Source organism: Lepus europaeus, chromosome 6 (genome assembly GCF_033115175.1).
Source record: "Lepus europaeus isolate LE1 chromosome 6, mLepTim1.pri, whole genome shotgun sequence".
NCBI lineage: Eukaryota > Metazoa > Chordata > Mammalia > Lagomorpha > Leporidae > Lepus > Lepus europaeus.
This window is the reverse complement of record NC_084832.1, coordinates 117,646,055-117,661,644: the sequence shown is the minus strand read 5'-3', so window position 1 is coordinate 117,661,644 and position 15,590 is coordinate 117,646,055. Positions and strand designations below refer to the sequence as shown.

The 15,590-nt window shown below is 40.0% G+C and overlaps 1 protein-coding gene across 1 annotated transcript in view; it reads left to right on the top strand.

Annotated features, from left to right (window-relative positions):
- The window catches only part of LMNTD1 (lamin tail domain containing 1), a 91,125-nt gene that overhangs the window by 26,620 nt on the left and 48,915 nt on the right, over window positions 1-15,590 (top strand). The window contains exons 4-7 of the mRNA XM_062195233.1: window positions 7,616-7,728; window positions 10,694-10,941; window positions 14,200-14,208; window positions 14,367-14,544. Coding sequence (XP_062051217.1) covers window positions 7,616-7,728; window positions 10,694-10,941; window positions 14,200-14,208; window positions 14,367-14,544 — 548 coding nt within the window. The remainder of the gene's footprint in view (window positions 1-7,615; window positions 7,729-10,693; window positions 10,942-14,199; window positions 14,209-14,366; window positions 14,545-15,590) is intronic.

Sequence of the window (15,590 nt, the reverse complement as noted above, 5' to 3'; positions counted from 1 at the left end):
TCTAACTCTACCATTTGGAGCATGTCTGATTGAGCATGTCCCAAATTGTACATCCCTTCCCTCTCTTATTCCCACTCTTATATTTAACAGGGATCACTTTTCAGTTAAGTTTCAACACTTCAGAATAACTGTGTATTAATTACAAAATTAAACCAATAGTATTAAGTAGAACAGACAAAAAAATACTAAGAGGGATAATGTATCAAGTTGTTCATCAACAGTCAGGGCAAGAGCTGATCAAGTCACCATTTCTCATAGTGTCCATTTCACTTCTACAGGCTTCCTTTTAGGCGCTCGGTTAGTTGTCACCGATCAGGGAGAACATATGATATTTGTCCCTTTGGGACTGGCTTATTTCACTCAGCATAATGTTTTCCAGATTCCTCCATTTTGTTGCAAATGACCAGATTTCACTGTTTTTTACTGCTGTATAGTATTCTATAGAGTACATATCCCCTAATTTCTTTATCCAGTCTATTGTTGATGGGCATTTAGGTTGATTCCAGGTCTATTGTGAATTGAGCTGCAATAAACATTAAGGTGCAGACCGCTTTTTTGTCGGCCAGTTTAATTTCCTTTGGGTAAATTCCAAGGAGTGGGATGGCTGGGTTGTATGGTAGGGTTCTATTCAGGTTTCTGAGGAATCTCCAGACTGACTTCCATAGTGGCTTAACCAGTTTGCATTCCCACCAACAGTGGGTTAGTGTCCCTTTTTCCCCACACCTGGATATACTTTTAACACATAATTTGTTATTTTTGCTCAGCATTTAACTCATCTTATCCCAATATAATACAAATTGCACGAGGAATTTTACTTCAATTGAGCTAATACTTTCCTTATAATATACAAATCAGTGCTCTTACTTTTAATGTCCTAGAGATACTTTGAAAGAGATTACTTGTAGAGCTACCAACCAAGAGAACGGAGTGAGCTAACCAGAGTTTCTTTCAGTATCCTGTAATGTATCTTACTATCGACCCATTAGGAACACACAGATGGCCATTTAACACATACTGATGATCCATCCCACTCCTTGGCTCTCCACAATCTGGTCTTCCCTTTCTCCCAGGCTCTGCTTGGCACTGCCTGTCCACATGGGCTCTCTGTCCCAGCCAATCAGTGTGCCTGGGCCATATAGCTTGTGCTTTATGCCTATGCATTTAGTTGCATAGAGATGCACAAGAGCACTGGCAAGCCACTTCACACACTTCCTGAGTGTAGTTATTGAGTGAATGCTTGTGTGAAGAACTTCATTAACAATTGCCTTAAAATTCTGTGCTCTGCCTTTTGAGTACTGAGGCCCACCCTCGTGTCACCTCTTTGGAGAAGTCTCTCCTGACCACAGTAACACAAGCAGTTGCTTCCCCAAGTTCATCTAAGGGCTTCACAAAGCCATTGCTGTGATTATATCATATTCTGTCATACATCATGTCTGTATTTTGGATTCACAGATAGTGATGTCCCATCTAAAGGACAAATTGCAGCAGAGCGAGGAGCACGGCTGACACATGTGTGTGTGTTGCCGGTGTTATCCATGGCCTTGTCCGTGCTGGTGCTCCTCGTGTTGCAGGCAATGATGGAACAGGATGGCTGAGGATGCAATGTCTGCAGTCAGAACTGAACCCCACCCTGGGTCTCCATGGTTCTGAAGCTCTAGGCAATGACCTGACCTCTGTACCCTAAGTTTTCCTCATTTGTGATTGCATGGAACACGGCACTCCATAAAATGAGATAATATACATAGAACACTGAACACAAATAGGAAACCTGATATATAATAGCTAATAATAGCAGTCATAATACAATCCATCCACCATCGAGTATGGCTGACTTGGAATTATAAAATCACTTTCTCAGAAGACAAACAGAGAAACAAATACAGAGCAAAATCAAGGCTAAGGGTGGAGAGAGCTTGAAGCAAATGGAGCTGTCTAGCTTGTCTCTCTTTTTCAGTCTAATCCGTGCCCAGCCTGAGGTCTTTGGGAGAGCCCAGAATCCTAAACTTGCCTGGATTTTCTCATTGCATCTCAGATGTCTGATTTCCTTCCTGTTTCTCACATTCATAGTCTCAAATAAGCAACCCCACATAATTTCAGACGCTGTGTTATTGGCCCTGGTGGTCTCTTTCCTGGGAAGGTTAGAGATACCCTTCACTTAAAGACAATGGCTCACAGCTCAAGGTCCTTTGTAGCCTCAAAGCCTCCCCATTTCTTCTGTTTCATCACATGCACGTAGGGGAAAAACTTTCTGTTTACCAACTCCACGTTGTTTATGCTTCAAATTGCTGCTGGCTTCGGATCGGCGCAGCGCGCTGGCCGTAGTGGCCATTTGGGGGGTGAACCAATGGAAAAGGAAGACTTTTCTTTCTATCTCTTTCTCTCACTGTCTAACTCTGCCTGTCAAAAAAAAAATATATGAAATAAAATTTTAAAAAAATTGCTAATATTAAGATAGCTTCATTTAGTAGAGAAGCATGGGATTTCTCAAGGATGAGGAATCTACCTTTAGTGAACTGTACCCATCTTCAGTGCCTACTGCTCTCGCCAGTGATGAAGGAAGCTGACGGTAGCTACAACTGATGGAATTTGTTATACGTGTGGTGACCAGGAAGGAAGAGGAGATGGGATCGAGGCTGCTCCTTGCCTTAGTGGGGTTCCCCGCTTGTCTTGGTTGGGTTCTGTGTAGCCCTACTTTTGTACTGGAAGCCATTGTCAGGGCTCAAGTTCAGGCTACTAATGACTTTCTTATCCTTTAATCTGGTGCTTCTCACATAGATTTAAATTTTGTATGTGTTTTAGCCAGTGTCCCTGTGGGATGCTAGAGTTCCATGCTCTCCAGAGGCAGCATTCAGCTGTGATACTAAATAATGACTGCGTTATTCGGTTAGCAGAGAGAAAAGTTAGTGGATGGAGTTTTCTCGATTCCAGTTTTTCTCCAGTCATTTTTTATAAGTCTTTGGTCCAGATACAGCTTTTCTTCTACAAGTTGCCAGCAGATGACAGCAGAAAATGAAATTGCAAATTCATAAACATAGGAAAACACAAAACCAATCATTTGCTCTTGGTTTAACAGATCTTTGGGAGTTTTATTTTGTTTTAAGATCTGCAGGCTGGTGGTTATGAGTTTATATGGTGTGCTAATAACAAATGTAGATTTCTTTTTGCTGGTAAAGTATATAAAAATATTGCCTAGGTGAAATGAAAATATATTGATTTATGCTTTTTAAAATCTACAAAGGGCATAGTGGTCCACAAATAAAAGCAAATGTTCTCTCTGTCCCCCGAATAAGTTTGAGGCTCCCTCTCTTAGGAAAGTAAGTATTATATTCTTCTAAAGCTCATGAACAGAGAAAATTCATGAAAAAGGGCTACACCTAAAATACATGCAAGCTATGAGTCCAGTAACTGTGTGGTTCCAGAGATGTATGAACCACTGCTGGGTGGGATATGAGTGTCTGAGGATTCAAACCGGTGTTGGACATGCAACAAATGGTCATCTAAGCTCCCAGCGGTGTTTTGTAATGCAATTTTGTAACATCTGGTAACACCCGTAGAGATTATTTGCACAAACTGTCTGAGACTTGAGCCTCCCTGCAAATGATCCTTTCTCCTCTCCTTAGACACCTCCAGTAGGACCTTAACGTGACCCTGTGTTCAAGGGAAAATAGTAGTCCCTAAGGTTGAGGTTGTGTTGTTTGCATTTTGATTTGCGTGAAAGAAATGAATTGACCCAGGATGTTTTTAGGCTCACACGATGCTTTATCGTGAGAATTGCTGCTATCTTTGGGTAGATGGGGCTATGAAATCATATTGCTGCATCGCACTTCAGCCTCTTTGAGTCTTAGATAATGCAACATGTCATAATGTTTTACATTGTACTCCTCAACGGTACATTACTCATGGCCTGAGGGGGGACTAAAATTCTCTTTATATATACAGCCTTCATTCACGCAAGACATATTATTTATATTAGCAATTTCATAAAATCCCCTGCTGTGCAAATGTTCTCCATATGTGGAGACAAGAACTAGAGTGTATAAGGCCAGTTCTTTGTGTTTTTCAACTCTTTCAAAATTGTGTATATTTAAATTTTTGCCTGGTTTTTAGATTGCAGAACATGGAATTTTGCCACTTGTAATTTTTTTTTTTTCTGTAACCAGGGTAAAAAGTTCACAGCATGAGATTCTGATTCAGTTTTCATGGCGCTATTTTCCTCCTGTATCTACTCTGTGGGGCTTCAATTCCCTGTGCAGAACTTGGATATTTTTTCCATAGGGGTTGGGCAGGAGAGAACTGACACAGGACAAGGAAGCTCCGATGGAGGACAGAGCGATGGGAGACGGGAGCAGGGAAAGAGGATGGGAGAAAGCTGGCACAGCGCTGGATGCACATTCAGACAATTGCCCAGGAAGAGTAAGGAAGACCTCGGACAGGAATTAAAACAAAAACAGGGGGTAGAGTGCAGGGGTCTTCATAACAAATGCATGACCCCAAGTCCTGGCTCTGCCATTTTCCGGCAATATAGTCTTGGAGGAGCTCCCATCCCTTGAATTTCCACTTCGTCGCTTGGGACACTGGGAAATCCCCACCCTTGGGAGCCGAGGTCAGAGTGTCTGTGTGAAGTGTTGCCCCGCAGAGCTGTGTGTCTGCTTTCCCCATCAGCTCCCACTTGATGCTGGCCATCCTGAGCTGGAGACAGCGAGGTGATGTAACTGTCAGCATCCGCATTCTCCACGACCCAAGTGATCCTCCCTCTTTTAGCCTGCTCACTCTGGAGAATTCCAACATTTCCTGCAAACGGGAACTAGACGTGATGCACAGTGAATCTCCTTGTAGTATCCACTGGAGACAATTACAGGTCATGACCCATCCTTTTCATCTACATCCTCATCTACTCTCTACTTTGTTTCCAATTCTCATTTTACTTGAGAGGTATAGAACCAGAGAGAGAGAGAGAGAGAAGAGAGAGAGAGAGAGAGAGAGAGAGAGAGAGAGAGAGAGAGAGAGAAAGCTCCTATCTGCTGATTAACTCCCCAGATGGCCACAAAGGTTGAGGCAGGTCCAGGCCAAAGCTGGGAGCCAGAGACTCCATCCAGGTCTCCCATGTGGGTGGCAGAGGCTCAGGTATTTGCACTGTCCCCACTTCCACCCAGTGTGTGCGTTGACAGGAAGCTGGAAACAGGAATCAGAGTCGGGACTCAAAGTTAGGCACTTCAGTGTGGGGTAAGAGTGTCTCAGTCAAGCATCTTAACTATCATGCCAAATGCCTACTCCCTCTATGTTAATTTGAAGCAAATTCAGACATCATAGCACTTTATCTAGAAATTTCTCAGTGCATATCTCTAAAATATAAGGAATCCTTTTTAAAAATACGTAATACTCTATCATGACTAAAACAATCCCCTAATATCACTAAATATTCAGTACCCTTAAATTTCCAATGTCTTCTGCATTTTGTACAGCTTGCTTGGACTAGGATGTTATGCCCATAAATGACAGAATCTCTTCATCTACGAGTTGATGTGCTCTTCTGTTCTCTGTCTTATATGTAAGTTAGGGGATTCATCAGATTCAGATTGATTTTGTTGTTGTTGTCACTGTTACTACTTAGGTCCTGTGAATCAGATCAGCACGTGTGTACCACCGAGTGGTACTGCCTTTGATTTGATTTTCCCAATCTGATCAGCAATTCTTGGAGAAGGTCTCAACAAATCAATGGATAATCATCCCCCAGTTTATACAGTAAACACTTAATTTCTGAGAAACTTGCTGTTTTGTATTGTATGGCATATGGAGCGAGGCTGTAGACTCAGATAATGGTAATCTATTTTCCACCTGTGTGACTGTCTGGCAAGTTATGCGGTATAAGGGAAAATTCTTTGCCGAGTAGGATTATCTGCTGTATTATGGAAAGTCTAGCACCTCTGGCTCCTGTCCACTAAATGCAACTAGGGCTCCACCCAAGTCCCTGACTGCTATCAGTTCACTTTATCCCCTGTGAGAAAAACACTGGGTTGGTTTGAGCAGCTTTGAAACAGGAAATTGGTTTTTGTTGTATATATACCTCCAGTTTGGAAAATGGAGATAAGGAAAATATCCTATGGGGAGAATGAATATTGGAACAAGGACAGAGTTAAAGGTTTTGAAGGGTTTTTTTCAGTTGACAAAAATTTTATTTCTCCAAACTATGTTGGAAAATATGAATGGGTTCTCTGTTATGATAATAACTTGATTCTGATATAGGAAATCAAGTAGAAAACAATGGTTAACACTTAGGAAACCTTCCGTACTTGTATAGGTACAGAAATCTGGATAGTGGTGAGGAATGATGAATTCCTTTTAAATTCCTTTGTAAATATAAGTATTAATGTATGAGTCTACCAATGCTACTTTTCAGGATTGGCTTATCATGCTGATAAGAATTGTATTTTATGCCTGAGATGGAAAAAATATAATCTAAAATTTTCTGTACTTGCATTATTAGTTATATAATTCTTCTTTTTCTGAGTTATTAAAACATTTACTTTATTAATTGTCCTCTGTACTTAAATATGGCTCATCATTGACTGGCGCCGTGGCTCACTTGGTTAAATATGGCTCATCATTCCAAGAGGGGAGCCATAGTTGAGTCTAAATTAGAGGATATTTCAACAATGTTCCTTAAAGCAGGAAATGTTTGTTCATAGTACCTACTCAATTCCTGGTAGATAGTAGATGTTCATTCAATATTTGTTGAATGAACTTCCTTCCTCAGTAATCCTCACAGATCATATTACTATGTAGAGTTATGTACTTTTATATATTAACTTTATTCTCCTACCATCATTTTCATGAAATATGTATGACTCTCTTATTCAGAGGAGAAGCTGAGTTAAATGATGTCTTTGAAATCATGTCTCTGACATAGCTAGGAGAAGAGTTTAGGTTTTCTGTCGTTGTATTATTTCTACCAGTAGGCTTCTTTTTGCCTTAAAATCTTGTATTTTCTACTCATTCTGCCAAGCTGTTGCCATGTGTTCAAAGCATTTGTTGAATGAAAGAAGAGGAAAGAGAGAGAAAAAACAGCTGGGACTCATCCCCTCAATATTTACACACTGGCATTGACCATCACCAATCCAAAAATCAAATAGCACACATTTTGATGTCAAGTCTGTCTGTTGAGAGATAGAGCTCTCCCCAAAGCAAGTTCCATTATTCAACGTCTGGGAACCGCAAAGCAGGTGCAGCATCAACATAGTAATTGTTCAGAGACTGGAACTTGGTAACCATGGAGACCTGTCTCATGGTGTTCTAAGAGGCAGCATGGGCCAGAGATGAACATTGTTGTCATAAAGCTCACTTGGCTGGGTTACTGCCCTGTGTCGAGCTGCTTCCGGTGAAATTTACACACCTTCACCACAGTTTGTCTGATATCCTTAGCCAGTGTCAGTATTGGCTATGTCACTACCTACACATTCACATGAGAACTTCAGTTCTGTCACCAGGTTGGGAAAGAAATCATTCAGTCTGCTAGGTGCTTGAAGCTAGTTGGATTAACAGGTGAGGTCACTGTCAAAGAAAACTCTGCCTTGAACGTCAGCTGTATGTCATTGTTTGATGTCATCTATTTTCCTAGGAAGGAAATGAGACTTCCCTCCTCACCAAGATGAGTGACACACAGGACATTCAGGAAGCTTCGAAGGCCCTGCAGAGTGATGCCAGCAAGCAAGAAATGAAGAAACCAGAGCAGTAAGAAGGGCACACAGAAGTGGAGATGAGGGTCTGGTTTTAGAGGGAGGAAGCTGGAGCCCACGACTTGTGCTGAGACAGCTTACGAACCAGTTAGAATGAGAAGAGACCCCAAGTATATTTTTAGGAAACCATGAACAAGAGCATACAACTATTTCCCCCACTTACTGTTGGATACATTTCCAGTCCTTGAGCAATATGAAAATTCTCCCTGACAGATGAGACCTGGTTGAGATTCCAAAGTTCCCATTCACATGTTAAAGCAGTTGTTAGAAAACTTTTTTGATATTGTTTTTAAAAATGTTTTATTAATTTAAGGACAATAGATTTCATGTATTTCATGGGCAATTTCTAAGAACATAAACAAAGTGTGCTACTCTGTGTCCATCCATCTCCCCTCCTTCCATCCTTTTTGTTCTTTTTCCTTTAATTTTTATAATAACATAGCTTCCATTTATAATCCCAGGCTGAATGCACCACTAACTATAATGATCAACAAGTGAAAATTAGAAACACCCTTGTTCCATGGGAGTATGGACAATATAGAATACAAAAAAAAAAAGCTGCCAATGTGTAAAGATGAAACTGACACCTGATGATTTGGTTACTGCTTTTAGCCCTTGTCTATGCTCTAAAGGAACAGAAAACTTCTTGAGAACAACTTTATCAACCTGGGCACCAAAACAAGCCATTACTCACATTTTTGGTTTTGGAAATGTCTGTGAGAATGTTAGGTAAAAGTCACAACTGCCTACTTTGACTACTAATGAAAATCATTGTATCAACTAAAGCATTAACATTGGTTTTCCCAAAAAAAATGAACTGTAGTGTTCTGTAAACACCATGTAATGCTATTACTACTTTGGACCTAGCTTCCCCGTATTTGCTGTTCAATTCTAGTCCGTTTTCTTCTATTTGTTTTTAGGGATCTTCTGAGAAATGATCGTTGTCAGTGTTACCAGTGCAGTGGCTTCCAAAGGAACATGAGAATGCTGGCATTGAGCATTTGTAATTGTCCCTGGCTTAGTGCTCGTCTATTATAGAAGACACAAAAATCACGAGAAAATCCCTGATGCTGAAGGGAGAGCTGACTAAGCATTGAGCACAGCCTCTCACCCTCCAACAATGGGGAGGTGAGGTGAGGGTCCGCATGATGGCTGCATCCCCCAGTCTGCCCGTGCGGTATTTCGGCCCAGCAGACGTGCACAGCCATTAGAAAAGTCTGATTCAGCCATGAAAACAAGAACGCCCTGTGTCGCTGGGCCAGATTTCTCTAATCACAGCATTTATGAAGGCTGCAGGGACTCTTTGGTGAAATTCGATTTATTTGGAATATGCTATCGTTTTACTGGAGAAAAAAAAAATTGGGAGGTTATAAAGTGAACATGCTGAAAAGATATAGCCGGGGTGTAATGAAACCCAGATGTGAGGAATGTTCAAAAGAGAGCACTTCCCCTGCTTGTTCCAGCCAGAGTCATGCCTCAGGTTGGACAGAGGTGAAATGTTTGAAATTTGATAATCTGGCTCTGTAGTCTCCCTCCCACCACCTTTGTGTGATGGTGGAGAGTGTAGCACATGACCTAGAGCCTTCCTGACTAACGTAAGTGCTTGGGGAGACAGCTGCATGGTAAGTGCTCAAGCTTACTAGGCTCCTAATAATGTGACGTGCAAAGCCAATGCCATGTAATTTTTTTAATAAACTGGGCCTGTCATATCTATGTCTTCTGCTGGTTCACTTAGAGCAGGCTGGTTTTGAATACAGCTCTCCCTGGATAGAAGATTTCTGAGGAAGGAGCTTCCAAGTTGCAGAACAAAATGACAGGGAATACCTCTTGGTACACAAAGAGTGGGACTGCAGATAAGCTCCATGTCCTCACTCCCCCATGGAAATTTAAAACCAAAAACACAGCACACAGCTAGGGACTGGCTCAGATAGCTTGCTAACAGCTCTGAAAAGCAGACCAGTGATGATCCGTGGATTATCCAGTGTAGGTAGCTCCTGACTTGCAGTGGATAGCTAACATGGCCCCCAGAAAGGGGTGGGTGGAGGCTGAGGGTTTTGGATTCCAGGACTGTGTTGCCAATTCAAAACACAAATGCGTGCGCGCGCGCACACACACACACACACAAGAATTGGGTCAAGGTCACTGGGAAGAGTCTCAGTGTAGTTCATAAAGTGGCATCATCCTGTGCTTTCCACAAGCCAGATCAAGAGAAGGTTGCTTACGTTGGAAAATGATCGTCCTGTAGTTTCAGCGTCTTGTTCAAATGATTGTGGTCTAGTTAGCACATGCCTTTATATTAATAAGAAGGAAAAATTTTGTTTATACTATAAAATTCATTTATGATAATAGTCCTTGAAAATTGTCTTTCTTCTCTGTAACACACACACACACACACACAACACCGAGTTCATGTGAAAGGAGTCATTCACTGTAGAATTGTTAGGAAATAGAAAAATTAAACAACAATGAACAAGAATTGAAAGAAAAGGTATAAAGAAAACAATGATATGTTAAACAGGAATTCTAGTATTTTTACTGTTAATGGAAAGGGGAATTTTGATTTAATAAATGACAAAAATGAGGTATAAATAGTTTATAGAATCTCAGCTTTGAGTTAAAAATGCATACATAGAGCCTGGAAGGAAATGGTGAAGTCTCTGGTTATGACATTAAAGTGATTTTTAGATTTTCTTTTTTCTGTCTTCAAACATTTTGAAAATCATCTATAGTAGGAATTTTTTTTTACTTTTAGATAGGAAAACATGAAAGTATGCAATAAAGTGATGCTAAAGCATTTTATTTCAATTACTAGAACTAAAAATACAATATGTTGTTGTGCTTGTATTAGACACATAAGATCTTGGTAAAGCAGAATTCTGGCCAATAATGATGGTCCATACTTCTTCTAATAGTCATTTTGATTTTCTCATTGTGTTTGTTATAATCATTTTTGTACACAGAGGAGACGACAAACTTAAAGCTCCCCCAACAAAACAGCAATCTTCGGTACATTTTTTCCCAAAGACAACATGTTCAGACGACATAACACCACCGCTGTCACTGTCCTTGTCCCACGAAATACCTCTCGGTCACTATCTGCCCAGTTCTCAGATCAGTGGAGTAACTATATCAACAATAGGACCACTTGCTTCTAAATCTACCATGAGCTGTTTCCCGGCAGACACCAGCTTTGGTAAGCAAAATATATGTCAATACTTTAAGGTTATCTTTAAAAACATATATGAATATTTCAATAGATGCTCTATGTGCCTCATAGCCAGAATGATGTTTGTTTATCCTCTAGAATGATGGCAGTTTTCAAATGTCCTATGTTGATGAACTTGACCGAGGTCACCTCTGATCTTTATGCACTTGCATTCGGGTGCCCAGATATCTCATCCTCAAGAATGAGGTATCTTGAGCTGTCAAGATGGTTCACGGATTGACTGCTAATGGGCTCTGGGATTGCAGAGAATTAAAAATGTCAGTGTTCAGTACTAGCTACCCGTCCTCTGAATGCTACCATCATCTTGTGTGTTTTTAGGGGATTTATGGCTCAAGTAAGGCATAGACAGATAAGAGAAAGAAGAAGCTTAAATTAGGATTAAAAAATGGCAGAGAGAAAAGGCTGAAGCAGTAAGGAGAACTGACAAGAGAAGAAAATGAAAGCAGTAGTACAGTATGCAAATGCAGTCAATAATGCACTTGGCAATGCCCACACCATAGTGTGATTGTCCCTTGTCATGTTTAGGAAACTTTGAGAGTGATTTTTCATGGTTTATATAAAACACCATTGCCCCTGGAAACACAGACTGTACAGTTATTCTGCCTTCTACAGTGTGAGGCATCAGAGTACAGCTCCAGATCTCAGTTTACACATGTGTAAAACGAAGATTAAAATCTCAACTTTACAGGGCTAGCCTAATGATTAAATAACATGTGTATGCAAATCAGTCAACACAAAGGCTCACACACAGTATGTGCTCATTAAAAAAATTGTTGTCAATCCCACCATATGTGTAAGCACCATCCTTTAGAAAAGACTAGACTTCGGGGTCTGTATTTGGATTGCCAGTCAACAAGTTTCCTAACTGGCAGCACAAACACTTCGGTGACCATCTCTCGCTCCCATTTTCCATGTCCATCCTGTGGGCATTTACAACTTGATAGTTTTTATCCATATTTCATGTCGCTTCTAGTAGTTTCCTAAACCTTTGACGCACTGTTCTGTAGGCCTTTGTCCTGCTGGTTCTATATTCATGATCCCTGTTTCATTGTATAACTAAGAGAAGCTTCCAAAAATTCATCCCTGTATTTACCCTGCCCTTTGGCAATCACTCAAACCTACATGATTAAAAATGTAAATATAAATTTTAGATCCATGAGGGAAGATTTTCCATCACTGGCACTATCTCACCATGGCATACATTCTATAATTGGGTTAAACTTCAAAAGCTCATAATCATGGAGGGGGAAACAAAATGTAGTGGCTGCACCTTGCAAAATGAGAACTGACCTAGGGTACATTCTTCTCCTCCAGCTGCTATAAATCCTACTTCTGGAGACACATGTCGGGGTCCACTGAATCTTGTGCTTGCCTCACTGCCATTGGTTGTTTTAGATGGAAAAGCAGTGGGGACTGAACTCAGTGTCTGCTTTGCTTTGGAAGGTGTTCATCCCTCAGGTCGAGCTGTTAAGAAACATGCTATCTATTTCCCTCCTACAAAAGAGTTTAAGGATTAAGTAAATACTTGTCTGGGAATGAACTACTTTACTGTTTCTTTCCTCTCAACAAATAGTTTGAGCAATACACTTTAAAAACTATGATTTAAAAAATTATTATCTCAGAGTCAGACAGAAAGAGAGAGAAGGTTGGAGGGAGGCAAAGAGAGACAGATTCCATCCACTGGTTCATTCCCCAAATGCCCACAGTGGCTGTGGATGGTCTGTACTGATGCTGGGAGCCAGGAACTCAATCTATGTCTCCAACTTGGGGGGCAGAGGCCCAGCAACTTAAGCCATTACCACCAAAGCTAAAATCTGCAGCTGGTGCCAAGAAGTAAGCCCAGGTATTCCACCACAGGATGTAGGAATTTTTTCAACTTAACCACCAAGTCAAATGCTTGCCCCAAGACTATGATTTTGTTCTTTGTATCTTTCACCTTGGTTTGTTTCTTTAAAAAGATATGAGGCCGAGGAGTCTCCAAAATTTACAGAAAAAAATGTGCATTAAAATTTCTGCACCAAAATAAACTTATCTTTTAATCCTATTTTACATGAGCTTTTTGAAGTATTCTCATAAGAATGTAAAGCACACTCTAGATTATCTTAATCTTTTGAGGATTTTATACCCAAAGTCACATTAACCAAAACTTTTGTACTGTAATAACTATCATTGGTTGAGTACTGGCTAAATATTAAACCCTGTGCTGTACACTATATTCATTATTTCCAATTTTCTTAAATTTGGTGAATTAGCCAACTTCTCATACTGCAATGAAATGCCAGAGACAAGCTATTTGTGAATGAAATAGAGATTTGCTTAGCTCACAATTTTGGAGGCTCAAGTCTGAGATCAAGCAACTCCATTGGTTTGGCCGCGGGTGTTGGTCTCAGAAGAGAAGATAATGGCAAGAACACGTGATCACATCTTGAGCTGGGGTTGTAAAAAGAGACTAGGCCCAAAGTCAGACTTTCACAATAACCTTCTTGTGAGAACTGCCTTTCAAGGGCACTCCCCCATCACCTAGGACCTCCCACTAAGCCCCACCTCCTAAGGGTTCCATGACATTCTAATGCCACCTTGGTGACAAAATCTTCAACACATGAGTCTTTGGAGATAACTAAACCATCACACTCTACGACTTTAAATCACTTGGCTTAGAAAGACAACTGTTGGTCTTTCTAAATCCTAGACATGTGTTTCCACTTCACCTTGATCCATCTTTGCAGTGTAGCTCTTTATAGATACATTAGATTCATCTAGCATTGTTCTTTCTGTGCACAGTCATGGCATTTATTTTGTATTTGAATCTTATGGAGAGAATTTTAAAAGAACAACTTCCTGAGTTAGATCCTAGAAAAAATGATTAAGCATGTTTTTTTTTTACCTTTCTAATAAAATATCTATATTAGTTGATAGAGGAAGTTTAAGTCATAAACTGGAAAAGCATTAACCATTAGTAGAAAGGACTTATTTGAAGTTTAAATAAATGAGTAACAATTTGGAGAGTATGGTAAATATGTAAATGAATAAAGCTGTTTTTATTTATAACAAAGCCAAGTTGGCAGACTCAAATGTTTTACCTATTCAAAAATGAATGATGCTTCTAGTACAACTAGATACTCTATCATTTTGCTGTTAATATAATTGATAGTTTAAAGTAGCTGAAGTAATCTCTCAAAATTGAGAATGTCATTAAAAATATTCACGGTCTGGTTATTTTACAGACTTTGGGTTAAACAGCTTCTAACTGTTCTCACTGAGTTTGACAGTGAGAGTGAAACATAAAGAACATAGTTCTGTAGAAGCAGGAAACAAAGATTAAGGCTTTGGGTTCTGTAATGTCTTCTTATTTATTACGTTCTTGTTTGCTTCCCACAATTCTTTGAAAGGAATCAGCTGCTTCTTAGGTCCAAAGAAACAGATACTGAGCCTCAACCCTGAGCCATCTATGATTGGGGAAGGAGATGATTATTTCCTGTCTTTGTTTGGTGATCCAGAGAAACTTATTTCACAGTCAGGACACACTGAGAAAGTTTACAAACATTTTTCTATGATTCTTGAAGAAGTTGGCCAATCTACATCCAGGTACACCTTCTATTTGAATTTCCTAATATCTTCTGTCCGGGTATAACCAAACAATCAATAGAAAATAGAATTCTAGTCTGTGGATAGATCTATGATTTCATCTAAAATCCTAATCAATACATTGAAATATAACTGTTTCATGTTCTCAGTGATTAAAAGCAATTGCTATAGTTTTCTAGGACAATGAACATGGAATATTAATTCTCCACGTATGACAGAGAAAACAGTGCTGTATCATCCCTACAATCAACTCAGTTACTCAAGGACCTCCTTTTTATTGCCAATGAATCATTTAGAGGAATTTAATAGATTTTTTTCTTCAGTAGGGTAGGTTGTTGAGTTAGTGACAAAGCAGATAGATGAAAATCTTTTTTGAAAAGACTTATTTATTTACTTATTTGAAAGAAAGCGTTACAGAGAGAGAGGGGGAGAGACAGAGAAAGATCTTTCATCTTCTCATTCAGTCCCCAAATGGCCACAACAGCTGCAGTTGAGCCGATCGGAAGCCAAGAACCAAGAGCTTCTTCCAGGTCTGCAGTGTGGGTGCAGGGCCCCAAGCACTTTGCCCATCTTCTAATGCTTTCCCAGGTGCATTAGCAGGGAGCTGGTTCAGAAGTGGAGCAGCCGGCATTCAAACTGGTGCTCATGTGGGATGCTGGCTCTGCAGGTGGCAGCTTAACCTTCTACGCCAGAGTGCTGGCCCCAGAGAAATGAAAATCTTATCTAATTGATCCATTTTATGGCTGTTTGTATCTATGGCAAAAAAAAAAATCAGGAATAAAGTTGAAGAAAAACTGAATCACCTATTATTCATTTCCTTAGCCATCCTTTACTTATTATAAGAATAATAGGTTAAATTGTAAACTGTTAGTAATAAAAGCACGCTGATATAGGTTGTGAAAGCACTAAAGAAAGTTGTCAGCCAGAGTTGATGGTCAAATCTGAAGGAAATTCTTTCCCCATGCCATGCTTTTTAATCTGTCCCTTATGCCCCGTTACTATTTAACTGTGGAGAATGCCAGAGTGTTGGCCCAACTGTCTAACAC